Here is a 27,503-nt window from a genome sequence, read left to right on the forward strand (position 1 = left end):
TTAAATCACATTGGCGCTTAAATATGGCAGACGCTCTGACTTAAAAAAAACATTTATTTTTAGTAAATACAGAAGCGATAAACATTTGACAGCTAGAGGACAGCATTGCACAATTTCTTCCCACGTTATACTCTCTAGTCTAGGATATCTATTCTTTGTGGCTTTGTAACGTAACATAATAATTGCACAGTGGTGAATGGTTTTTTTTTTTAGATACATTTCTCGTGTGGGCTACAAAAGATCTTTAACTAATTTATCATAAATAGAGTGAGTGTATATGAGAATATGAGCCGTCAGAAGTTTTTAGGTAAAACACACTAACATGTCAGTCTAATATGATGTGATATAACAGGATAAGGTACTTAGGCTTACTATCTTCTAATGTCTTTAATTCCTCTTCAAGTTTGAATGTGCAATATACTTACAGTAAGTATGTATGCAAAATTTCCCGTGGACTAATAAAGGTTCTCTTGTATACAATTGCTGAAGCATACATCTAATTAGACAACTGTATATCTTACCAACATGCAACATCTTAATCTTGTTTTTTTTTTTCAAGTCATATCCATTCATGCTTGCCTTCGATAGATGCTCTACCTACCCATCCGTCCATGCCTACCTATCCATCCATCCGTCCATCCATCCATCCATCCATCCATCCATCCTACCATCTGACCATTAATACCATATCCTTCCTTCATCACATCCATCCATCCTACGAATCCGTCCATCCATGCATCCAGTCATTGACAGGCCTATACTATCCATTCGTTGATCCATGCAGCCATCCATCTCTCATTTATTTTTGGTGTCTTGGATTTATTTAACCTAAGATTCAAGTCTCCTGTAGAATTGTTTTATACAATGATTTTATTGATGTCAGAACAAGGTTTAAGACTTAGACTTAGCATACAATATTTACACAAATGCTGTATTACAGTCTACCTAAATGGAATGCATCGCACGTCAGGTTGATCAAGTAACCTTTCAAACAGCATCTAATCGGATAATTCCCAGTCTGCAAACAGGCTTTGGTCATTATGACAGACTCACTTAAACATGTTTAATCCTAATCATGGTGAGTAATTTAAACAATGTCCAGTCGTCTATGATTATCTTCAAGGTTTTGTTGCATTGGATTGTCATATAGCACATGGCACAGTCATATAGAATCAATGCATTGCACCCATTGTAATTAAAACTAATGTACAAAGTTCATTTCAGTGGTTCGATTAAAAAAACAAAGCTGAGATTGTACAGTTATCACCTGTATTTATTGTTGATTTCCACACTAAACCAATAAAAATTACCCTCACTTGTATGTTAAATAACATTTAATTTAAAAGTTTTGCAAAAGGCACCCAAAAAGCACCTTGAAAAGTAAATACTCATAATGTTCAAGAAAAACTTTGGATACAATCAAGTTGAAATAATACTAACACAGAGCATTAAACCACCTATTTCACCGCTATCTTATTTTAGATCAATTTAACGTCGTACTTGCATTTCTTGGACCTCTCTGCTCACCGCTTGCCTGCCTCATACACCAAACCACTTGCGCAACTTGCAAAGACGCCCTAATAAGCCATTTGATTGGCTGAGTTGCATCATGTGGGGGAGAGTTACAATACGATTATATAACATTGTTTGCTCTCATAATTGCCAAAAAATATTACATTTTTCATATATTTATGCACTTATTGCGGTGCACATCTCATGAATAAAACACATCCTTTTCCTTTGCATTTTTTAATGCATGAAAATGTACATATAATGTCCTAAATACTTGAAAAGATTTGTCAGTTTGAAAAGAACAAGAAAGCTTTGTTGCATTTATTAATGTTTTTATTTCCATGAATAAAATATGTCTACGTAAAACAATGTACATTGTAGTTGCACCTTATATACACAATGAAAATAAACATGGGCACAACATATAGTTTAACATCTACATACAGGATGTTAATAGAGTTAAAAACAGCTGCCTACGCTGAATTTGAACACAATAACTGCTACTTTAGCCATCAACAGTCTTGAGTAATACTTTTAAATAGGTTTGAGGTATTTATGTCGTGATTACATGTTTATCAATTTTGTGTCTTTCTATTTACAGAGCAGCAAAACAGGGAGTCAGTGGTCCAGCAGAGGTACCATTTTTTCATTGGCAGAATACACCATCTGGAAGGAGAATAAGAGGTAAAAGTTTTATAAAATGAGTTTGAAATTATATTGAGCTGTTTTAGATCATAGTTTGTGATATATTTATAGTTTCAATTAAGCTCCGAGCTACTTCTTGGGTACTGATTGATGCGACGGGCTAGCAGTTAGATACACACTTAGTCATTTATATGAAGACATTTACCATGTTAATGAGATTTCTCTAAATCTCTGCCAGTGTTTACATTTTCAAATGATCACTTCTACAACATTCCCAGAGAATCACAATGTCTCATCATTGGCAGGGATCGGTCTATATCCAATATGAATAGAGGGGGTTTGCTTTATTCTATTTCTTCTTTACATTTCCTGGCAGACTGGATAACCGATGGCACTGTGCTGCCTCTCACAGGTCAGGTGTGGTGGTGCACTGTGTTGGGTTATCTTGAGTACACTATATTGTACACCGTAAGAGCAGTAAGCACACTCTTGCCATGGCCTGTGTGCTGGTGTGGAAACCCGACATTTCATCTGCTAGTTAGAGGTACAACCAAAACCATAAATGGTTTCTCCTGATAGACCCCAGGCTAATGCTGTCCTATCAAACTGGGATGAGAGGCAAAACATCTTCTAATCTAAGACAACCAGAACAGTGCAGTTGCGATCGATTCAATGCTCTGAAAACCGGTTCTGATATTAAAAATCAGTGTATGGTTTAAAGAAGAGTGAAGGAGCATCTACCCAAGTGAAGTGTTTCTTCTTTCTCACCTCATCTCCTGATGAAGGCCACCGGTAGTTCTCTGTTGGGAATCAACAATCCCGAGTGGATCACGTCAAGCCGCTCCTCGTCCGTTGCCACAATCTCGTAATCTCGGACCAACTGATGGGAAAGACCACGAGTCAGTGAATATGTTACGTTTTCTCATCCTATCAGCGAGGCACCAACAGTATAAGATTCTGAACTGACAGCAACTATAAAAACTGAATGCAACTCCCACTCTACTGCAAGTTTGTGCTGTGTGTGGCCTTTTTTTAATGGCTGCTTTACTGACTTTAATACCTGCACTTATGCTTCTCTTCAGTTTGTGCTCGAAATGCAGTCATATAAGTGACATATTTATTATGTTATGGCCTTACTTTTTCTATTCATGGAGTTATACGTACTTGCACTTTTCAGTTGGTGGCCAAATTTGATAAATTAGTCCTGGGCTTGTTAATATAATGTGCTCTGAAATGCTCCAAGAAGATACAATAATGTATTTTCACAGTCAAAGTGTGAGACATTTTACTGTTTTATTACACAGTCGAAGGGGGATACTTATACTCTGTCTTTCATTTTACACTCAAACTGTCATTTAAATTGATTTTAGTTGTATTATGTGTCCTGAAGCTCCTAATAAGGTGCTCTAAAATGCGCTAAATACACAGATGCGCCCAACTACAGTGCCCATTTGTTGCTTTTGTGCTCAAGTCAAAGGCACATCTAAAATAAAAATATTGAATTTGCGGCATCTAGTGGCATTTTTGTGCCAAGCAACTACAACTTCATTTAGTCAGGCCATATCCTTGTCTAATAGACAAAAAGTGCTTTACCGTCAACTTGTGGCCTCTATAGGCACTTCCAATTTTTGGGGTGGTGCGACTCACTCTTTTTCGCTATTTGCGAACCCCCAAATCGCTGGTTCACTGTATAATGAAATGCTGATCTCGTCTCACTTTACCCACACACCTGTCAATATACGCGCTGCCGTAGATATGGTATATTGACAAAAATGAGTATAATTTCAGTACCAATTAAGTTAAATTGATCATTTTCTGATGATGTCAAGGCAGTGTGGGAATCACTGAGTTACATTACTGAAGGTGGAGCCAGACACACCGCGGTGTCGCGACTGTCTGACCGTGAAACGCTCACTTTTCTATCAGTACGGCTTGGTCTGCTTTTTACTCATCCGAACGTGAGCACCTTACCCAGCATAGCGCCAGCTGAAGCTGCAGCTCGGCCAGCCGCCTGCCGATACACATCCTCTTGCCGATGCCGAAAGGGATGTGGGCGAAGGGGTTGATGGTGCTGTTTTCACGCAGCCAGCGCTCGGGCTTGAAGTGCTTGCCGTCGCTGAAGTACTCCTCGTTGGCGCCGATGGCATGGCTGTTGATCATCAGAACCGTCTGTACGGGGGACACAGAGTGTGAGTTGGGCAATAGACTCAGTGGACACTTCATTAGGTACACTTACACAATCCAAAACAAAAGCAGTGTCTAAGATTATGTTGTTTGATAGATAATAGGAAAACAACATGGATCTGTTTTCTGTAGCATTTGTCCTCATTTGGGTCGTGGGTGAGAGGGTCTATCGCTGCTACACACGTAGCTTCTTCAATTGATAAATTGTTGTGGGAGGAAGTCAGAACGCTCGGAGAAAAGCCACACAAAGATTCATTTTCAACCCAGAACCTTGAAACTGTGAGGCAAATGTGCTAACCACATCATCCACTGTGTCGCTCTTTCTTTTATTTCATTTGTGTCATACTTAAAAGACGTTTTGATGATTATAATATTGGTCGATTTAAAAAAAGCTCAAAACAAGTGCTGGTGTATTTAATGAAGTGTCCCGTGGGTTGCCTAAAACCCATCGTCATTCATTTCTGGTTCCATAAAGTTATCTGGGGGTCATACTGAATACAAACAAAAACTAATGGAAGAATCAAAGTAATTTATTGTTTATTTTATATTCTGAGCACATCTGCCACACAGCTTTGGAGTTCTGGCTTTGAATCTCTGCTCTGGCCTTCCTGTGTGGGGTTTGCATGCATGGACTGTTTGATTGAAGACTGTAAATTGCCCATCGGTGTGAATGGCTGTGGCTGCAGCTCACCTATGACCCTAATGAGCACAAGTGCTTTACTGTAGATACATTAAAAAAATACCCATGGTCTTGCTAGGGATTCATTTTTCCTTTTCTGTGTGTCTCAGTCATCCGGGCGATAGTAATCTGTCAAAATTACATCGTGGCAACTGGATTCTCGTTTTGTTGAATTTGTCACGTTTTTTCCTTTCTTTCCGAAAGCGTTCAAAAATGACTCGGGCGATTATGCTAGTAGGCTAATGATTTGTGTGTCAGTAGGTTCCCTTCCGTGGCTTAAAAACATTGCTTCTGGACTTTGTACTGTACATATTGTATTCACTCCCTCCAATATGCCTCCTCCAGACATGTGTCAAATGTAAATGAACGTAATCTGCTCATGTCAGGTGTATGGCGTATAAACCACTTACTCCTTTGGGAATGGCGTAATCTCCCAACACAGTGTCTTTGTCCAGGGTCCTGCTTGTGAACGGAACGGACGGCGATAACCTGTAAAAAATGTCGAAAGGGAGAAAAAAAAACAACACATGGGAATTGAGCCTCATGAAGGTCTAATGTAGCATGTCTAAGCCGTTTAACGTGAGCTAAACACACAGTCATTTTTTTCCATACAGTGGGAGCGGCGGTATAATCTCCAGTCGGAGGTCATATACATTCCCCGGGTGCTGTACTTAGGAACCCTCAATAACACGATCGACAACTTGTGACTGCGCATGAAGAAAAGCATCAGAGCAAGGTCATGCCGTCCAATCTCACGCCAATCTCACGAAGCTTGTTTTTCCAAGCCGCGGTCATGTGCGCGAGGGACGTTTTGGCTTCTTAATCTCCGTGGTACTGCTCAGAATCTCGGCCCGATGCTCACGTGATGCATACAGTCACGTCTCTCGAGTTACAGTAACTACAGTTGTCGTACCATTTGATGTCTAACGCAAACTTTCTGGAAATCAAATCTCACGAGACTTCACTTCGGGATTCACTCTGCATTTGTTTTGATTGTTCTTTGGCTTTTCTTATGTGTACCAGTGGTGGCAAGGAGGACGTGTGACAGCAAGCATAGAACAGGAAATGGAACGCACTGCAATCTATGTCGCTCAGTTGCAATATGAGCAATGAAATGAATCCAGTACATATGCGAATTCATCTTACCACTGCTTTGAACTTTGTCTGCTTAGCGGCAGTCATACTTTAGTTTTTTACAGTATATGGTCTAAGAGTGAGTACTTTTACTTTAGCTTTATTATACAAGCAAAGGGTGAGTACTTTTACTTTCAGTATTCAGTAAAAGAGCATAGTTTCATGTTATTTTCATTTTATCATGCGGTCAAAGGGTGAGTAGTTATACTTTTAGTTTTATTTTACCATTAAATATCATACATTTTTACTGTAGTTTAATTTCCGTATACAGTCAACAAGAGAGTACTTTTACTTGATTTTAGTTTTATTATACAGTCAAAGGTTGACTAATTTTACCTTAGTGCAGTTTTGCCACCAGTCAGATCTAAGTAGTTTTACGTTACTTTTATTTCATTTTATTATACGTACGACGGACGACTAGTTTTACTTCATTTTACTTTTACTATACAGTTGACAGGTGAGTCTTTTATTTCATTGTAGTTTTCACAGCCAAATGGAGTCTAGTAGTAATAATAGAACACGACAAAAAGTCCAGTGTTGAATTGACTTCCACAGAGTTGATTTTCACACGGTTTCAGAGTTTATATAGCAACACACTCTCCATAGTTAAACACTTATAAAATAGTGAAATATTTAACAATGGGAGAGAGTACATTTTGAACTTACTAAACAGAGTTAAATTACCACTACACCGGAGTAGACAAGTAATTATTCTCAGACATTAGTTTTCCTTCTCGATCAGTGTTGGTTTGACTTCTTAAAGTTTCACCTTGACTGACATTTGAGCCCCTATAGTCCAACTCCCAAGTCAGTGGTGCTACCCACTGAGCCATCCAGCCACCACACTTCTTAATTCATGATAACAGTGATCAAAAGTCTTTGTAAATTGCGATCATCAAAAGTGCATCAGTTATTCGACAAATCTGCAAACTTCCAACTTTATATTCAAGGCCTTCAACTTTAACCCAACTAATTGAGAACAGCGCTTTTGAAGAGATCATTTCAGACATTGAATAAACTCTTCTCTGAGTATAAATGACTTCATGGGCCCAAACTCATTTGGTTTCAATGTCAGGATTTTCCAGTGATGAGCAAGGAGCAAAGGAAGAGGAGGAAATGACGCTGACTCGTTTCTCTCACGCTGGAGAAGTGCAGGTGCAAAGGCGGAGTTAATCCAACGCTCTTAATTAACACTTAGGTGACCAACTTTGTGAAATAACACCTATGCTGGACACCATTTAACTCTGAAAATGTTAAAATTACATTTTGGGAGTTCAAATCATCTCACAATAATTTTTAACACGCCATTTTTTACTGTGTAGTTGTTGTATTAACTTGTAGTTTATCAGTGTATCTTTCTACTTTTTTCTACTTGTTTGTGACCATTACAAATGTTAATATTATTATTTTTTTTTCATTGATTTCACAAATTACAATGCTTCGTGGGGAATTCATTAACAAAACAAAACAAAAAAGGTTTTACATCAATTTGATTCATTCACTTTACTGTACAGTATGTGTTTGTACCTCATGGACTCTTTGAGGCAGGCTTTGAGGTAGGGCATGCTCTTGAGGTGTTCTCCGCACGGGTGCTGGTCGGCGGGCACCACTCTTGTGATCTCACTCAGCAGCTCCCTCTGGGCGGCGGGGTTACGCGACAGGTTGAAAATCGCCCACAGCATGCTGTTGGCAGTCTGAGAGAAATGGAGGGAAAGTCGAGTGAGACATGGCACGGCGAGGCAGCCCCTTTAAGTGCATTCCGCCGTGGGGTCCTGAAAGGAGTTGAGAAATGTTTCAGGTTCCTCAAAGGCCCCTTCAGTTACACTGCACTCATACGGCGTATTTGAGGCAATGTAACTGTTTGTTTTGGAGTCAAGATTTCTTCTTTTTTTTTTTTTTTTTTTACAGGATAAGAAATAGGTGAAAGGTGAAGCTGTAATGTTTTGCTACACGACTACAGTATTCCCTCACTGTATTGCGGTTGACTTATCACAGTCAGACCACATCACTGATTTTTGGGGTGGAACTACTTACGGAAACTCTTACGTATGGCAGAGGTCTGTGATTTATAGCATCATTTTTTATGAATTTTTAAAGCTTTCTACGTTACAGTGACAGTAACATGAAGTGTTTATCGCGGGAGATACTCTTCAGACTTAAGTGAAAATCAGTGATATAGATAAGCCATATAAGCCCCTCCCACATGCTTCAAATTACAGCTGCAGCTATCGAAGTTTTTAGATTTGAGCGTTTGACCGATTATGCCATTGATTGAAAAATTGGATCAAAATTCATTTTGCATTCATAATCACAATAACATACTTTCTTGTCCACTTGGGGCCTCCGTCAAGTTGAGTGTGGTGAGTGACGTGGGCGTCAGCAATTGAGAATGTAGTTGGCTGGCTGTAAACTGGCTACCCCTCAGTTAACGATTTGTGTATGAAAGTGCTTATGTATGTGTTTGTTTTTCTTACCATTTGTCGAATAAAGTGACGCATAGGCTATTGAGAGGCGAGGCCTGGCGGGGTGGCAAGTGACGTTGGCGACTGTCTGACTGTGACATGTGGCTGACGGCAGCACTGGTGTGAGTGTGCTCATTGCCTTCATGTGTTTTATGGTACAAAGCTGAAAAGTACATTGGTGATAAAAACGAGATCCTACGAACTATGAACCGCGATATAGCTATGACACAATGTAATATAAATGTACATTGCTGGTACACTGCTAGTAACATCATGCATTATCAGATGGAACTCTTAGCTTAATTTGAACTAGTCCTACAATGGCTTCAAACAACCTGCATTTTTAAAGAGGGTCAGGGGATGATCCAAGAAGATAAAAGATAAGAGCAGAGATACACGGCTGCTGTATTAAGAACGTCTCTTATTTTAATTCCGTGGTGTGAAAGTGCGTCTCACCGTTTCCACGCCACCGATCTGCAGCTCGGTGATGGCGGCGTACAACTCCTTCTTGGAGAGGCTGCTGTGGTGCAAGATGTCACCAATCAAGTCGTCCGGTGCTCCAGGGGCGTTCCGCTTGAACTTCTTGTCGATGTAAACTTTTGCTGAGGGGAGAGAGCGGCATCCCATTAAATAGTCATCAGAATTATACAGCAATAATTCAAATAATGTTATGGATGATGGGTAGTAGTATCTCAATATAACTGCAGAAGAATTCAGGTATAAAATTGGGGAAGTAACTGAAGTTTTTGTCTGAAATAGTCAACTCCAACTCAAGTGGTTATGCCAGTTTTACAGATACCATAACTAAAATTTTCTCTGGAATTATCTCTCTCTCTCTTTTATTTCTTTTTTATTAATATTCTTATTTTTTAATTATCTGCTTTCTAGCAGCCATGTCATAACTGATCTTTTTTACTAGGACACATCTGTGCTCAGCGTCCCCGCCGACCTCACCGCTGCTGTTACGACAAATATTTGGCAAGTTTGTCCTCTCGTGGGTCACGCAGTTTACTACAATCCTGGCTGTCATTTACGCAAGTACACAAAAAAAGTGAGCATCCAGTTCATATGCGCTTCACTGTCACCTGATTTAAACTAAACATTGAGCAAGTAAAGTCCCTTTAACACAACCTGTTTTCACCTTTTAAGGAAGACACCAAAGTAGAGTGGGAGGAATTTTGACCCGGGAATATGCTGCTGTCAGAGGTAGTAACCGATCCTTTAAGTGTTAAATCAACTCGAAAAATTTTACAATACAATGTTCTATTCGCCCCCACTAGTCGAAACATGGCATTCTGATTACAATTGTGTTTGTGGAACATGAATTAAGCAGCAAAATCGACCTGTTTTTATCTATCTCGAGGGGAGGGGGCATTTTGCCATTTTCTGGCGACTGAAGATGACATCATATTTGCTCGTGGCTCAGGTAACGACCAATCACGGCTCACCTATTTTGTAACTTTGGTCATGTGATATTCGCAAGCTGAACCATGATTGGTCGTTACCTGTGATGTCATTTTCAGGCGGCAACAAGTGGCAAAAGGGCCGCCCACTGAGATGAATAAAAACGGGTGTTTTTTTGCTGCTTAATTCATATTCCATAAATGCAATATTAATCAGAATAACGTGTGTAGACTACTGGGGGGAATAGAACTCTATTGTAAAGCAATTTTTGGACTTAACTTCCCCTTTAGCAAACCCTGTGTATCCCCTTTGATGCTGCTTGTAAAAGATGCAAATTTTCTGCCTTTTACAAAGTATAAATGGCACCGACGGAATAGGGGGATGAAGTCCTTTTTTTGCATCCACACATTTGGTCCCTATACCCCAAGAGTATCGACGATTCACTGTGTTTCAAGTTTTTTTTTTTTTTTTTTTAAATGACTGCGGAATGCTGTGACAATTTCCCGCTTCACTGGGTTCTGTACAAAAGGAACCCATGTTTTGTGTTCAAATATTGCGATTTGTGTGCGTACCTGTACTGAAGATGCGGTCCCAAGCAGCAGTGTGGTCCTGCCATGTTTTGGTGTTGAGGCTCTTGTGGAGCTCCACAGGCGTGACCATCATCATGCCAAACGTGCTCATCATCTGGGAATTGAAGTCCAGTCAGTTAATCCAATTATCACTGTGGTCTTTGTCCATGCTTTCCCCCCAATCATCCCATTACCCCCCATCCATATCTCCCACTTCCCCCCCCCCCCTTTAGTGATAGTACATTGACAGTATTGGTTTGCCCCAGTAACCGCCTTCACTCGCGGCAGTTCAGCTGACCTCGGCTCGGGTGAACCCGACGAACTCGCAGCCGGCATGAGTCCGGCATGCAGACCATTGTACATTCGTGTGGACGTCACGCTCTTGCGTTTAGCTGTCAATAGAAGCGGTACTACACCATAAGGTAGACCCAACCTTAGACGCCCCACTCTATTGTAGACTGTGGTCAATACTGCCACCTACAGGTCTTTAGACAACACTTTACTGACTTTAGTGAGATATTTTTCTTTAATTTTAATGTACAACCTGGATGTTCCTGGCTTACATGTTAACTGTTACGCCAGAAGGGTGCATGCATCGCCTTTATTGTCTGATGTAACAAATTTGTAAGACCCCTTATTAGAAAGAAAGCCATTTATTGTGGGTGCATTCAATTTGAGTAACCTTTTGATTTTGACAATTTTGAATGCAATTTTTCTCTTCAGAAATTCATGTGAATAACTTGTATTTTATTCAAGAAACAGTCATGTGCTTTTGTTCTCTGTTAGTTGTTTTATTTATTCTTTTTTTAAGGAAACTAAAGCACAGTTGAAGGTCACGGATGTATTGCTACTGTTGAATCAAAGAGTAATCTTCACTCTTACCTCAGAGGAATGCATCCCATTTATAGTCAGATAGTGCTTTTCCCTTTTTTTCAGCTTTTGTAAAACTGTACGTTCAGAAAATTCACAAATAACGATAATGGTTATATTTTTGCGCCCAAAAAATTGGTTAAAGGGTGTCGCCATACTGCTTCCTTTAACTATTACAGAAACATATTTGGCATGAACCTTGTATCGCGTGCTGGTCTAATAAACAAGTTAAACACAGTACATGTATATTGTGTATTTGTATCAAAAACAGACTTATTTCATTTTTACAAAATCAAGACAGTTGGATGAGAAATGTGTCTGATCCCTATACTTGTCTCTTGGCAAAATTTAGAGTGCACTCACCGTTTTGACGGCGGTGATGAAGTTCATGGCCTCCTCGTTGACCTTCTCTTGCAGCAGACCAAAACGCTTGTCGTAGAGCACCAGACAAATGGCTAAATGAAACAACAATCACTTGATTTTGAGGTTCTATTTTGGTATCAAAGTCAGAAAAAGTCACTCATCTGTGTAAACGATGTGGCATGAATTCTAGCAGGGTTTCCTGCATTGTGTATTGCCATAATGCTGACTTAGACCACACATATTGCTTTTCCCTAATACATTTGTTACAATAACCAGTGAATACATTTAAAATAATCCTGAAATGGTAATAAATTTATCAATAAAAATGTACCCATTTTGTAGCTCTGAAACCCCTGAATCAAACATTTAATAGAATGAAACTTACTCTCAAAAGACCATTTATTGAGTTCGAAGTACAAGTCTTCAATCTTGCCATCCATGTTGATCTTTCCAATTCTGCTCACAAATTCTGCCATGACCTATTGTAATGTTTTCCCAACCAAAATGATTTTTATTCAATGCTTTGATCTCACGTAATAATTCAAACGCTATTTTCACGTTGGCGCCTTACCTCGTTGATTTTGCCGTCCAACTTCACCACCTCTGTCGGCTTCATCAGCTTCTGCTGGAAGGCGCTCCTCACCCTCTGCCAGTCTTTTCCCTCCCTGAATTCAAATTAAAATGTTGGTCACCTTACAAGTCAGAAGCATCCAGATCCAAAAGATGAGTCACCCCACGACGACTTACAAGATGAGGAGCCCGTACGCCTCGTCCCGCAGGTCCCTGTAGGCTTTCCAGGGTTTGATCTCGAGCCTCTGCGGGTGCGCGCCCTCCTTGCGGTAGAGCGCCTCCAGCAGGCAAGGCGCGCCGATGTGCACAGACTCGAAGGCGCCCAGCTTCATACGGAAGATCTTACCGAACCTTTTGTGATAATCCACCTTGGGAGGAAAACAAATAAATTAGACCAAATGAAACACACACAACATGCACTCGAGCGTACCAGTGCTTCGTGCTGTCTGGTGAGTCCTCCTTTAAGCAGCAGCTCCACCAGGCTGCCGACGAGAGGCCAGTTGGTGGGTCCGGGAATGGCATCCAGGCTGTGCGCCCCCGAGGAGGAGGAGGGGGAGGAGGAGGCGGCGTGCGGGCACCGCGCAGCCTCCACAGCATCCTTCTCCTCCAGGACGCACACCGAGGATGTGGGCTTGAAGTGCTGGAGCCCTACGGACTTCTTCCTCAGCAGCTCCACAATTTGCGGCACTTTTTGGATCTGCGCTCTCATCCTCCTGCTGGTGGGCTGGGGCGGCCTGTGTAGATTTGCGTGTTAGCGCAGCTTTTGTTGACTATTTATTTTTCTGTCTTTCTTTCTTTCTCTTTGATGTCTTTCCTTTTTTTTTTAGGCGGGAGGCTTTGCTCGCTTTCCTGGAAGTGTCACACCTCACTGCCACATATATACGCCGAGTGGGTTTATTCCGGCCCCGCACCGAGCCAATCAGGGGCCGGTGCGCCATGGTGTGGCCGCCGAGCCCACCATTCATTTATGGATCCAAGTTGAGAGGATCGTATGGCCTCAGATAGACCACGCAAGTGCCCCCTCGCGACCCCCACACCCACCCACTCAACCCCACCCCCTCCTTCCCTCCGCTCTCCCTATTTGGCTTCATAAATAAACACGAGCCACTGTGGAGGTGACGCGGTTCGCGTAGGCCGATGCGCGCACCCATCGGGGAGAAACGAAACTTTGGCAAGAATACGTGTTACAACACTCACTCGTCACACACTGAGGGCAAACATCTGAGCCTGTGAAGAGGACCCGCGTGTTTCTGAAATAGTGGTTTTCCCGGTTTTGTGAAAAATTGAAAACAATTTGGACAAATGATTTGTTTTCACTCCAACTTATGGAACGCCATTTAAGCATGTATCTCATATACTTAACATGCAGCTCTTAAGGTCCAAGTACGCTTTGAAGCCCCCCCTGCGCCAACAAACACACACACACACACACACACACCTCCACTGCTACCCAAGATATTGATATTACTGTACCAAAATGTACATCAATACAATACTTTGCCACATTGTATAGAATTTTTGTCCCGTCTCTTACTACTTGCTCATTGTAAACACATTCACAGACAAAAGACCAGTGTTGGGAGTAACTCACAATACATTATTCTGCCAATGATAGTGACAGTGTTCTGATACAGTGGTACCTCTACTTACGAACGTCTCTTCATACGAAATTTTCAAGTTACGAAACGCCTCAACAGGAAAATACTGCCTCTTGTTACAAAAGGAATTTCAGGATACGAAAGGTAAAAATACAGTATGGGCTGCTAGTCGCAGCTCCAGAGTCTTCTGAACGCAACATACTCATAGCTGCTCTGCCATTGGCTATTACGTAGCATCTTCCTGGCATCACATTGGCTAAGAGGGACCTCTACCGTATGTGTCCTATGCGTGTAGATAGACAGGTAGATAGATATATATGTGATAGCTATATCTATGCAGGGCGGCACGGTGGTCGACCGGTTAGCACGTCCGCCTCACAGTTCAGATGTCGTGGGTTCGATCCCGGCTCCGGCCTCCCTGTGTGGAGTTTGCATGTTCTCCCCGTGCCTGCGTGGGTTTCCTCCGGGTACTCCGGTTTCCTCCCACATTCCAAAAACATGCATGGTAAGTTGATTGGACTCTCTAAATTCCCCCTAGGTGTGATTGTGAGTGCGGATGTTTGTCTCTGTGTGCCCTGCGATTGGCTGGCAACTTATTCAGGGTGTCCCCCACCTACTGCCCAAAGACAGCTGGGATAGGCTCCAGCACGCCCGCGACCCTTGTGATATGTATGGATAATGAATGAATGAATATATCTATGCAGCATCCTCATTCGCCTCTCGGGCCATGAGGTGTTCCGATAGTTTTACGTGAATTAGAAACGAGGAAAAGAAAAAAAAAAACATGTTTTTTTTTTTTTTGTACATACAAACAATGAAAAAGGATGCGTTTGGTTGTTCTTGCCAAAGAATATGACCGTAATGTACCGACAGTCGCCACGTTATTAAATCAGTTCTTTACAAAACGCCGGGGGAAAACCACTTCTGAGAGAGAACATGAACCAAAGAGGGCAATATAATATATAAATATATAAAAACAACATGATATATGCACAAGCTATATCTTACGTACATATTAATTTCAATGACAGGCTACAAATAGGTTCAGCTTTTATGTGTATTAGGGAAAATCTTTTTCATGAAAAAAAAAAAAATATACCGGTACATAAATATTGTATGTCTGTAAATCACTGCCTCAAAGACTGTTTGCAGCCTTGATTACATTGCAAATGAGAATAGTTTTCAACTGCTTTATCGAGATAAAGAGTAAATAAAAAGGTAAGTTTACATAAGCATTAAGCAACAATACTTTCACTCTGATTTTCATGTTGACACACTTTAATATTGATTGTATATTTTAAAGTTAACCAATATTAAATTTATATTATTAATATGCTAGCTTTAAAGGTCACTTAATCATCCTCTACCTGCAATGATGTTGATGGGTGTCAGTACTGAGTAGGGAAGTAACACAAACACCTCCCACTGATGTGTCATCAGTCTCATTTGCATAATTTACCAAGAACTATTTGATGCTGTGGAGACGCAAACAACCTGGGCCACATGAACCTTTGTTACCAGGAACTTATATTACCAAGAACAAAAAGTTCCTGGGCTTGTTGGTGGAGAAGGGGGTATTGTAATATACAATAGGATATAGAGCCGGGTTCACCAACATATGGACTTGGGACGGCTGGGGATGGGTAGAGGTTGCAGGAGACCCATGCGGCGATGGTGAGAGGACTTCCCTCAGGAGCAGATGAGACTAGATAGATGGACGGACGGACGGACGGACGGACGGACAGACAGACAGATTAACTCTATGACATTCTGGGCCACCAGAAGCGTTATTGCAGGAACTGGGGAGCTCGATTCATCCCAGGATGGCACGCCAACTAGGAGGAGTGTCCCCATTGCAGGACTCGAGAGCGGATAGAGTCCGTGTCAAAGACTTGATCCTGAGGGCCCGAGCCAGGATTTGGTTGCTGTTGTCGGGCCTCCAGAACTTTTCTGGAGAGTGATCATGCATGTGAGAAGGGGCATCAAGGGAGCCTGGACGATAGGACAGAGAGAAATTAAGGCGACCGAAGAACAAAGCCCAACAAGCCTAACAGAATTTAGACGCTTTGCAGATTGCAGATGAGCAAAAACGTGATGTGCTCTTGATGGTTACCCGAAATGGTGAGGGAAAGGGAAACAGTCTGGCGTGTAACACAGACGGCGAGTGAGCGAGCGAGCAGCCCACAGACCGATGACAAGTGAGTGAGAGAGTGAGTGAGCGGCCCTTGAGATCCACCTCACAGCGGGAGCAGCTAGCAAGAGCTGTTAGCAGCAGTCACCGGCGAAGACTGCTAGCAAGAGCTGCTAGGAGGAGCTGCTGGCGAGGGCCGCTAGCAAGAGCCACTAGCTACCAATTATAGGCCCAAACTGGCAGCGTACTGCGAGGATCTGGGGTTGGGCTGCGAGGAACTGATGTTGTGCTGCGAGGAACTGGCGATGGACTGCGAGGAGCGGGAGCTGCACTCCATCTCCAACCAAAACATGTGACTGAAACAAAAACCTGAACTAAAGCTTGAGGATTCATTCATGACCCCCACACAGGTAAATCAAGTATTACAACAACAAAGAGACTTGTTCACGGCGCTCCTGAGCCAACCGCAAGAAAACTTCAAAGGATTTGTCAAAATGATAAAGCATTCAAATAATACACGACTTGATAATATCACGAAGGAACTGCAGGAAGTAAAGGTCAGAATACAATTCACAGAAGGAAGTTGATGGCATTAAAACTAGTATTGTTCCGATACCACTTTTTGACCCCGATACCGATTCTGCTACCTGACTGTGCAGTATCGGCCAATGCCGATACTGTACCGATACCTCACCGTTTGAAAAAAAATCCAAAATAAGCGCAATTTTTTTTGTAATTCTAAAGAATTGCACTCACTTGAATGTAAAATTATTCATATTTAAATCATCACTTGCAAAGTATCTGTAGTAACATCCATCCATCCATTATCCAAACCGCTTGTCCTCACAAGGGTGTGCTGGAGCCAATCCCAGCTGTCTTCGGGCAGAAGGCAGAGGACACCCTGAATTGGTTGCCAGCCAATCGCAGGGCACACAGAGACAAACAAACAACCACACTCACAATCACACCTAGGGGCAATTTAGAGTGTCCAATCAACTTACCATGCATGTTTTTGGAAGGTGGGAGGAAACCGGAGTACCCGGAGAAAACCCACGCTGGCACGGGGAGAACATGCAAACTCCACACCGGGAGGCCGGAGCTGGGATCGAACTCACGACCTGTAGTAACATATACACACAAAATACATATGTTGAACAGCCTATTTTCTTTTCCCTTTGTGCTTGTGAGAGTGAGACATGGGATACATACTGTATTCACATGAATGTACATTTGTAATAATGCAAGGTGCAGCATTTGTACTTCTAAAATATATTAAGTGATTCTAACCGACTGCCCAATGCGTGACGTCACATTTGTATGCTGCCAGACGGGCAGGCGGTCGAGTGAGTGAGATAACAGAAGTCCGTTAAGTGTTTCTAAAAATGGTTAACACCTGTGCTGTTTATGGTTGCTCTAATCGGTCAACTAGAGATTTTATTTTGTGATACCGGCAGTGATTCAAATTAACCGGAGGCAAAAATGAAGTTGGTTGAGAGCAGACGCGCACAATGTCTGTCAAATCTTCAACGTGACCACTTAACACCATCACAATAAACAAGGTTATGATCTGATGACTTTATATCAGTTGTTTCATTGTTTTCTTTTTACTTTTCATTCAAGATTTACTTCGCACTGCTGTTCAACATTAATCTGTTAATTATATAGGTATACAAATTTCATATACGTCGATGGAACATTATAGAACATTTTGCTGAGCGATGTGTTGTAAACAAATTTGTCTCTTTGTTAGCTGTTAGCAAGCTAGCGCAAGCTCGAAAAGCTTCGACGGGTCACAAAGACGAGTTTATCTGGACACAAACCATTTCATGAAAGACGTTTTACAGCATTAAACTAGTGATCGATGTACTGTGTCAAACAAAAGCAACACACTTTGCTACGAGACAAAGATCCAGCCGACATGCCCCCAAAGTAATTGCAGGCTCTTGAAAGCATCAACGTCCCCCCAAGCAACTGCCTCCAATGTGGCGATGTATGTCCTTATAGCGACCTTTTTCACCAAACTAGACATAAGTAGACCGATGACCAATAACGCTAATCATGGATAAGGCTTCTACTCGTATTTTCCTTCCGCATGCGGCTCTCAAATATGCGCGCTGCGTTCAAATAATGATACCAGTATCGATAATCGGCATCGGCGTCTTATTTGTTAGTACCGGCCAATCCGCCCGATACCAGTATCGGTATTGGAACAACACTAATTAAAACCACTCTAACTAACTAAACGAACAGGTTGTTGTGTCCCTCACCCAAAGGCTGAATACTGGGAACTCAAGGGAACTCTTGGGCCGGAGTGGGCACAGGGTGATGAAACGCCCGGGCCTTCCACAGTAAATACAAAGACCCTGTGAAACCCGCCGGGTGCGTTCCTCATGGGAGAGGCAGGTTTTACCAAATTGCTTCGGTTCTTCCTCGGCAGCAGGTGTCTCCGGTTGGAGAAACCTGGGTGACCGGTTGAAGAGTAGTGGAACGGGGGGAGGAGGTGCAGTCAGGTTTAGCCCTCCTCAAGGACCCAAACACAGTCACATCATTTCCAATGATATCAACAACATCATGATTGTAATATATAATAGGATATAGAGCAGGGGTCACCAACGTGGTGACGGCTGGCACCTGGTGGCCCTCTTGGACCACATAAGTAGCCTGCGAGCCTGTTCTAAAAATAACTCACCAGTGATGAAACATTCTGATTTTCTAAGATTGTTGTAGTGATCATTTCAAAATGCAAACCCTGGCACAGGTTTATAAAAAATAAAGTGTTGTCTGTTGATATTCATCTGTTTTCTAACTACTGTGAGTGTTTTTCATAAATGAATATCATTAATCATTGTTCATAACATATTAAGGTACTAAAATTTGAGCAAATTTGTCATTTCAGAAGTCTGTATTCAAAAGGTTGGTGATCAATATACAATATACTGCAAGAAAACTATCATAAAACACAAGGCATAATCAATACAAGTTTGAAATTTTGACGCTACTACATATGGATTTGCTTTCACGTGAGATAATGATAGAGTATCAATATTTTGTCACACCATTAATACACACTCAGTGCACATAACAGTCCCTCCCATATACTTCTCAATCACTCTCATAAGAAGAATGTGGTGGGGGGCAAAAAGCACGTGGTTGGGATTGGAAAATTACAGTTGAATAAATACTTTGACGTTTCAAGCATTAGTCACACATGCTGCCATACAGTGTATGTACACTCACATTTATGTATGCACTCAATATGCAGCAGAAGCATGACGACGATTAGCTTAGATTAGTTTATCTGGGTTAAAACGCTAATCTTTTTTTTTTTTTTTTTTTTTTTAAAGCTAAATCACGCATAATGTATGTTTGTTTTGAACCACTCCAAAGTAATGTAAACAATACTTTTGTCAGTTCCGTCTAAAGCTGGGATGGGCAACTTAAATGCTGGATGGGGCCACAATTTTTCAATTTTTTTTTTTTGGATTAGGAAAGTGCTTCTACATGACACAATAATCATGGTTTTAGTCCATTTTAAAAACATATTTGTATTTATTTGATGCTCAAGTAGAAACATATGACAGATAGCCCGTTCATAGAAAAATGTAGTAGGATTTTGTCCCCAATAATAATGCACATTTTTAGGAAACTTACACATTTTGCAGTTATCTGGAAAAAATGTTTATTCATCGTAGAATACTGATTTTGGTCCACTTATATATTATAAGAGTTACATTTGATGGAAAGCTTGTTCACAATAGAATTTTGTACCCAAACTGTGACCTAAATTAGCAGTTATTTGTGGGGAGCGGGGGCGGGGGGGCGTGGGTGGTCATGGCACAATGGTAGTTTTAGTACATCTTTACATTTTTCGAAGTAAAAATATGTCAGACTTGACGGACAGCCTAATTTAGCAGGACTGTACTCATCGGCACAATTCTGGTCACTGTATAACTCCATACACAGATTTTCTCTGTGATACATTCCAAACACCTTTCATGTGCGCTACAGTCAGTTCAAACATTTTTAAAGAGAGAACCTTGTAAAGACAGAACTCCCTCTCTGTTATTCCTTTTTATGAGCACATCGGGCAAAACGAGCGGGGTGGCCTGTTAGGCAACGTGTCTCCGGAACTTTGTTGTGGGTCCGGGTCGCGTTCCCTGTCCTGAACCTGAGGTAACGGGCAGCTGGCACACGGCGAGGCCCCCCCCCCCCCCCCCCGAGTCGTAGAGAAAAAAAAAACATGTTTTCTCGGCCTGTTCTGCAGAGGCAAACACAAGCTACGCAATAGCCTTGGTGCTGACCTTGAGCACAATGAGTGACTAATGAGGCTTTATCGCAGTAAATGTGTGTTCCTGTTTTTATCAAAACACCAACTGTTTTTGTCAGATGCTAGGGTTGTGCAATTCCATTCCTCACAAAATGTTCCAGAAAATAACTTTTGGTGGTACACACGAGGACCTTTATCAAGATTGACAAATATCTAAAACATGGATGGTTAATAACCCTAATGTTATGCAAAGCTACCGTTTGCTTTGTTGTTTTAGTAACGCTGTACTATGACTCTTTTCACAATGACATCACACATACGGTACTTCCTGTATGGCAAAAGCTCTGATTCACCACTTGTAAACAAATCCTTCTCTTCATCAAGGCAGAGCAATTGAGGACACGGTAAATTGCGTGAATGATGATTTTAGCCTCTTCTCTAGCACAATATTTTGAATGTGTGAAGTGTCAATCGAGTAGCTGCTTTATTTGGTGAATTGCTTGGAAATGAGACAGAAGATGACTGTAATCGACATTTCAGCCTCAAAGTTGATTAAAAAATTATCATTGATCATCGAGCGGCTGGCTAGTTAATTGACTTTTGTGTTGCTTGGATGAATGGCAGAGATGCGCTCTTTTAATGGAGACATGGAGAGCGTGCTTGAGAGCTGATGTTAGCCATTATGCTTTGTTAAAGTACACGTAGACAACCCTCTCACTAACTCGACGACGGAGGTTTGGTTTCTAGACTGTCCTTTTAGAAGTGGCTAGTACATCTTGTGATTGTAATGGCACCCACTCAATTTATCCTCCTCATCCGCAGGTCCTACTGGATTGGTTTAGACTTTTTTCAAGTTGATCGTAAAAAAAAAACCCAAAACTATCATTTGGGGTCTATTTGGCGGCGCAATTCCAATCACAAATGTTCTTTTTTCACCATTTCAGTTCAGGTCAGCAGAAGTCATTTGCTATTCTGTCACATGGAAGTACGTGGTTCTGCACTGGCAGATCCAGGGGGACTAAAGACTACAGGGGGATCACACTTCTCTCTTTCCCTCTTTTCGAGGGTTATGGGGAGGATGGTCTGTCGGGAAGTCGGATCCCAGATTCTGTATCAGCAGCGTGGTCTTCGTCCTGGCCAACAATATGCTCAGCTGAGTACCTGTGAGGGTGCATGGGAGTCCAGTTAGTCCAACCAGTCTACTTGTGCTTTGTGGACTTGAAGAAGGCATTTGGCCGTGTCCCGTGGGGGGTCCTGTGGGGGTCCTCGGGGACTACTGGGCTCCAAAACCCTGATATGGACAGTTCGGTTCCTGTACCACTGTTGTTTGGGCCGCATTACTTCTTGGCACAGCAGAGGCGTTGCGGCATGGACGGACGTCTCCAGGATTTTTTTCTCTCCTTGGGCTGAAGGGGGGCTTGATCATGCATAGTGGGGGCTGAGAAAAAAATGTTTATGTTTATATGTATGTATGTTAGCATATCAAATAAAATGCTGGAGGGGCTTAACTGGGGCTACACAGATTTCTGATGGGGCTATACCCCCCCTAGGCCCCCCAGTTTAGCGCCATCCCTGCATTGCGGGCATCCAGTTGGGTGGTTTCAGTATTACATCTTTGTTTTTGCAGATGACATGGTTCTGTTGACTATCAATCCGTGGTCTTCGACTCTCGCCGGAGCAGTTCGCCGCCGCGTGTGAAGCGGTTGAGGTCGGCCGCACAGCACCTTCAAATTGGAGACCATGGTCCTGAGTCGGAAAAGGATGGAGCACCCTATCAGGTCAAGGAAGAGATCCTGCCCCAAGTGGAGGAGTTCAATTAAAGTGTGGTCTTTTCATGAGTGAGGAAGAATGCAGCAGGGGATCAACAGGTGGCCTGTAGTAATGCGGACTCTGATCAATCTATTATTGTGAAGGAGGAGCTGAGCTGAAAGGCAAAGCTCTCGATGTACTGGTCAATCTACTGGTTATTTTGCCAGTGTACTCAAAAGCGTTTTTTAGAGGTATGTGTATTTGATGAGAGGATTTAATGTATGTCTATTTGTGACGACATTTTTCAATCCCGGCTGAAGACTTTAAAATGATGTAAGTAAACCACAGTTGACATTTGATTGAATAATTAACTGGGTGGTTGAGATTCTGGCGACTTAGGCAGTAAAAACAGGTCCAACAGTGACAGAGGAATGTGATTCGTGCTGAATGTGAGGTGGCTAGAGTTTGACGCATGTACTTTAGATGATGACTTTGATCATTTTTGATTGAACCATTTCGTGTGCTTTCTCGACAGATGAGCGCCGGCTGATAGGCGGGATGATAAGCGAGAGCGGTTTCAGATAGGAGGGCCCACTGACCTTCTCAGGCACGCAAACCTGATGACTCAAACTGAGTCCAAATTGACTGACAGGTCAGTGAGTTCGCCGATCGGGTTTATTTGAAGCTGCTATGAGAAGCGGGGAGGAGGGAGGTTAAGTGGGTTACGCAGGCGATGCATGCGCACAAAGATTCACATTCATGTTTGGAAAGCACAAGCGCACATTCACGTCGCACCATGCACGCTTGTGGCAAAATGGCGCCGAGGCCACGGGGCAGGCAATTAACCGGCTTGTGTTCTTGCCGCTGTAACGGCTCTATACAGTCACAGCGTCGAGCGCTCGCATAACAAGCGCTGACCTAGAATGTGAGGTGCCCCCTTGGCTCCAAAGCCCACCCCTTAAAAAGTTAGAATGAAAATATTTACAACAGAACAGCAGTAGTGGTGAAGTAATGCAAGGAGCTCCGCCCACTGCCGTCTTACACAACACGTCTACTTACGTGCCACTATAACCACACTCATAAACATGTTGTTGGATTTCATGATAGTGTATTATCTCTTGTATCTCCATTCGACGGTGTGGCCGCTGAGTGTGAAACACTGAGGGGTGACTGAGGTGAAGCACAGATGCAGAGTTCACTGAGAGTACAGTTACAGACCTCTGTGAACCACATGAACCAATGGCACGTTTACTCCGCGGCAATAAACTAAAAACAGCTTTTTACGAATAACCTTGTCAAAATGATTCACACTCAGACGGACCTGCAAAAACACCTGCTCTACAATGCAATGCCAGGCCACTAGTTGGCGATGTCGAGTTGGCGAGTCTGGCGAGTCTGCACATTCAGGACCCTAGGTTTGTCCTCTAGGGTCTTTTCCAAATACCTTTTGACGTACTTGGGGGTTTGACATAGTCTCCCAATTGTTGGACTTTTTAGGAGGTACAATTTTTGTTTTTCTGTTTTCTCTCCAAAGGAAAATGGCTCAAAGCAAGATCCAAACAAACACCCTTGCCCCGTTAAAAACTGTACATGAACAGCTAAAATGTCAGCTTTTATTCCCAGATAAAACCAAAAACCAGCAGAACCAATACCAATTTGAACGTGTAAATCATATATGTTTTTTCTTCTTCTAAAATAATTAAAAAAAAATAGACTTGAACAACACATTAGCCTTTTTAGTAAAAAACAACAAAAATCAATATCCAAAACAACACAGTTTTTCCCGGTTAACAATAAACGGTTCAAATAATATTTTTTCCTCGTTTTTCTAGTTTTTCTAGCTTTTTAAATGGCAAACAAAATGTCCAAAACAATCACTGTTTCCACCATCAAAAACTATCCATCCATTAACTATTGGGCTTATCCTCACAAGGGTCGCGTGGGGTGCTGGAGCCTATCCCAGCAGTCTTTGGGCAGTAGGCGGGGGTCACCCTGAATTGGTTGCCAGCCAATCGCAGGGCACACAGAGACAAACAAACATCCGCACTCACAATCACACCTAGGGGCCATTTAGAGTGTCCAATCAACTTACCAAGCATGTTTTTGGAATGTGGGAGGAAACTGGAGTACCCGGAGAAAACCCACGCAAGCACTGGGAGAACATGCAAACTCCACACAGGGAGGCTGTGGCCGGGATCGAACCCACGACCTCTGAACTGTGAGGCGGACGTGCTAACCAGTCGACCACCGTGCCACCCCATTAAGAACTATAAAAATGAAAATCTAAATCAAATATTATTTTCAAAACACAAAAATTGACATCTTTGAACAACAGCATTATTACCGTTTTTCCCCAGCTAAAATCGACAAAACAAAATTTGAACAACACATTTTTTCCCCGATTTAAAAATTTGAAAAATTAACACCTTAGAATAATTAAAACTAAAATCCGAAACGACATTTGTCCCCCTTTGAAAATGGCAAAAACACACATCCAAATAACTGTGAAAACAAATAGCAAAAAAAAAAAACTAAACAAAAAAAAACCCCTGTATTTCTTTTTGCAGTGTACAACATGTTCGAAACAAAAAATAAAAATAAACGAAAAGAAAATGATTAGAAAATAAACAACCAAAACATCCATTTTTGAATGGAACAACTAAATAACTGAATGTCTAAAACAACACTTTCACCACTGTCAACTTTCCATTAGAACATTTGTTGTTTGATTTCTTCACAAAAGCATTGTTATGAAGTTTTCTTTAAATATCTTTCAAATAACCTCGAGAAGATTTCCACCAGTGTAAAAATTCTTGACAACACGGCCAACACTAAAATCATCAAATGTAAAAGAAGAAGAAAAAAAAACCTAACAATTGTCCATAGATTATTGACATTGTACAGCAAGCAGGCAATTTCTAATTATGGAGACGATGGTGAGAGCTCAAAGGAGATCTCCGCGAACCTGCTGACCCCCTTGCTCCCCAACTCCGACTCCGAATCTGATGTAGGGGAGGACGAAGGAGGGTAAAATCAAATATTGCTTACATTTCCTCTTAAATGCTTGAAAATTAAGTATGACCACACAACATTTTTTCGTGATAGAAGCTGGGCAGTATAGTGATCATTTGGTTAGCACATCTGCCTCACAATTCTGAGGTTTAGTTTTTTTAAAGTCTTGTCTGGCTTCCTCCTCACATTCCAAAACCAAGCATGTTAGGCCCGGTGCACACGGAGCGACCCGGCCAAAATCGACTGAATTGTTGCGCAACGTACAGCGACTATTTTTTTATGAGTTGTCAACCGTGGGCAACTAGCTTTGATCCCTTTTGAAATTTGAATCGCAGGCCAACATCACAAATGTATTAGCCAATCAAAAATGCATGTCATATGAGAAGCGCTTTCACAACAACAATTATGTTTTTGGGTACAAAAAGTGCGATCGGGTCAGCCATTGCCAAACCATAATAATACATGCAGAATGTAACTCTATTTATAATTTCATTTCTACATTTGGCTAAAAAAACAACATGTGGAGAGTCTCTGTTGCAGGGCATCTATCTGCATGCAAACATTCACAAGCCATGGGGAGAACATGTAGACGGCATCCGGGAACCCCAAATTACAGAGCTGTGAGGCAGAGATGCTAACCACTAGCGCACCGTGCTGCTCCTGTATAATCCTATCAAACCTAACAACTCCAAAATAAACACCACGTGACGTTCCACCTTGTCCGTTATGTCACCTTTGCCACCGCGGCTGCTGTCAACTTGTTGTTGACATCGTTGGCGCACTTGGCTACACTACGACCTGAGCCCGCGCGGTGAATTTGTCAAAGTTTTGACCCCCAGATACAGCGTGTACTCCAGCGGCCTCCCTTCGTCAACTCATCGCCCTGTTGCCTGCCTGTCTTATCTTATCACAATACACACGAGTCCCTTTGATGGATGTCAGCATGTACCGGTGTGCTGTCAGCCCAGCAGCTATTGGGCTTTCACTCGAGGCAATCAATCGAAATAAAACTGAAATAAAGCCGTGATGTGTCTGTCTCTGTACTTTTTACAAAGTAGATTGGCCTCAGAAGACAATTCAGACAGCAGTCACCAAGACAACAGTGGGGAATGGACTGAAATATTGCAGTTCCTGCTAGGTCTTCATGCTCAAGAAGCCACATGCACCTTAAGCGAGTATTTCCCAAAGAACAACATCCTCACAGCCAAGCATGTAGGTAGAAACCAGGGCTGTTCGATTTTGCCTAATAAGAAAATCCCGATTATTTTCTCTCAAACCCGATTTTACGATTACGATTTCTTTGTAAACTAAAAAAGAATGAAAAATGAAGTATTTTGAATATCTTTTATTCAAACTTCATTTTTCTTTCTTTGAACTCAAAATGCCAGTCAATTTAACTTAATACACACAGAACAATCCATTGGGATTAACAGCATTTTACTTACACAATCCATTTCAGATCTGTTCTTAATTAAACCAATAATGAAAGAAGAAAGTGCATATACCATCTGAAACGAAATTATCAACATGAGAGATGCACTGTCAAGCTTAAGTACGGAAGCATAGTCCGACTGGACCAGAGGTCCGTGGTAGAGGAGAAAAAAAAGGGACGCCTTTCAGACGTTGAGTTACTTGCTCACCGGTTGTATTGTGCATGCGGGGCACACACTACACTACAGATCTATTTTTGCCCGATTTATTAACCAAACACTCACTTGCCTGAGCAAATAGCAGAATCGCCAGTAGCCATGGATGTTGTCGTTGTTTCGGACTGCGCGCTCGTGGGAGGAAGCGGAAATGCAGAGGAAACTACGGTGGCTTAGATACACCAAAAATAAAAAAAATCGAACGTGCCGATTTGAACGTTTTTAACATCGTTTTATCCAGAAAATTCGGTTACGGTTCAAAATCGCTTAATCGAGCAGCCCTCGTAGAAACATTATTTGTTTAGGTATAAGGAGACTTTACTTATCACATTGAGGGGCAAATGAACATACCATTGCACTGTCATGTCTTTGATGAAAGCCATCTTTCAATAATATACAACAACAATAACAACAAAACAACCGTAAAAATGGAGACTTTTAATTTCTTGGGAAATGAGCACACTTTCAAATTCAGCAGGGATCAACTCATAATTTCCCATCAGAACCTCACCAAGAGGTATGAACTTCATGAACTTGAAAGACTTCCTGATTCATCAGGGAATTTTTGCAGCTGTCATCCCATATAAATCCAGTGTAATATAGGATTATGTTTGTCAGAGGGCGATTAAGTCGGTCCACAAAGTACACACCCACTGCCTTCATAATACGGTGTTTCTGTTCAAGGCGGTCAACTGTGATTGATCGTGT

At 41.9% G+C, this 27,503-nt stretch overlaps 1 protein-coding gene and 1 long non-coding RNA gene across 3 annotated transcripts; one reads left to right on the forward strand and one right to left on the reverse strand.

Moving 5' to 3' along the window:
• Positions 1-1,818: 1,818 nt before the first annotated feature.
• Positions 1,819-13,385, reverse strand: cyp24a1 (cytochrome P450, family 24, subfamily A, polypeptide 1). The gene is made up of 12 exons (XM_086041063.1): positions 12,823-13,385; positions 12,570-12,760; positions 12,394-12,487; positions 12,208-12,301; positions 11,823-11,914; positions 10,593-10,704; positions 9,073-9,218; positions 7,682-7,848; positions 5,431-5,509; positions 4,129-4,326; positions 2,926-3,037; positions 1,819-2,178 (listed from the first exon to the last, which is right to left on the reverse strand). Exons 1-11 carry the CDS (start codon positions 13,099-13,101, stop codon positions 2,927-2,929), a joined length of 1,563 nt encoding a protein of 520 aa, XP_085897189.1. The 5' UTR covers positions 13,102-13,385; the 3' UTR covers positions 1,819-2,178; position 2,926.
• A 7,337-nt stretch (positions 13,386-20,722) lies between these two features.
• LOC147141713 (uncharacterized) lies at positions 20,723-26,152 on the forward strand. Of its 2 annotated transcripts, none has more exons than XR_015088146.1 (3): positions 20,723-20,792; positions 22,016-23,552; positions 23,672-26,152. It is a non-coding gene; the product is annotated as an uncharacterized LOC147141713 (long non-coding RNA). The 2 variants fall into 2 exon arrangements; XR_015088145.1 differs by having other exon boundaries at positions 22,016-22,166; positions 22,673-26,152.
• Positions 26,153-27,503: the final 1,351 nt, after the last annotated feature.

Source organism: Filicampus tigris, chromosome 9 (genome assembly GCF_054856515.1).
Source record: "Filicampus tigris isolate MCC_2025a chromosome 9, RoL_Ftig_1.0, whole genome shotgun sequence".
NCBI lineage: Eukaryota > Metazoa > Chordata > Actinopteri > Syngnathiformes > Syngnathidae > Filicampus > Filicampus tigris.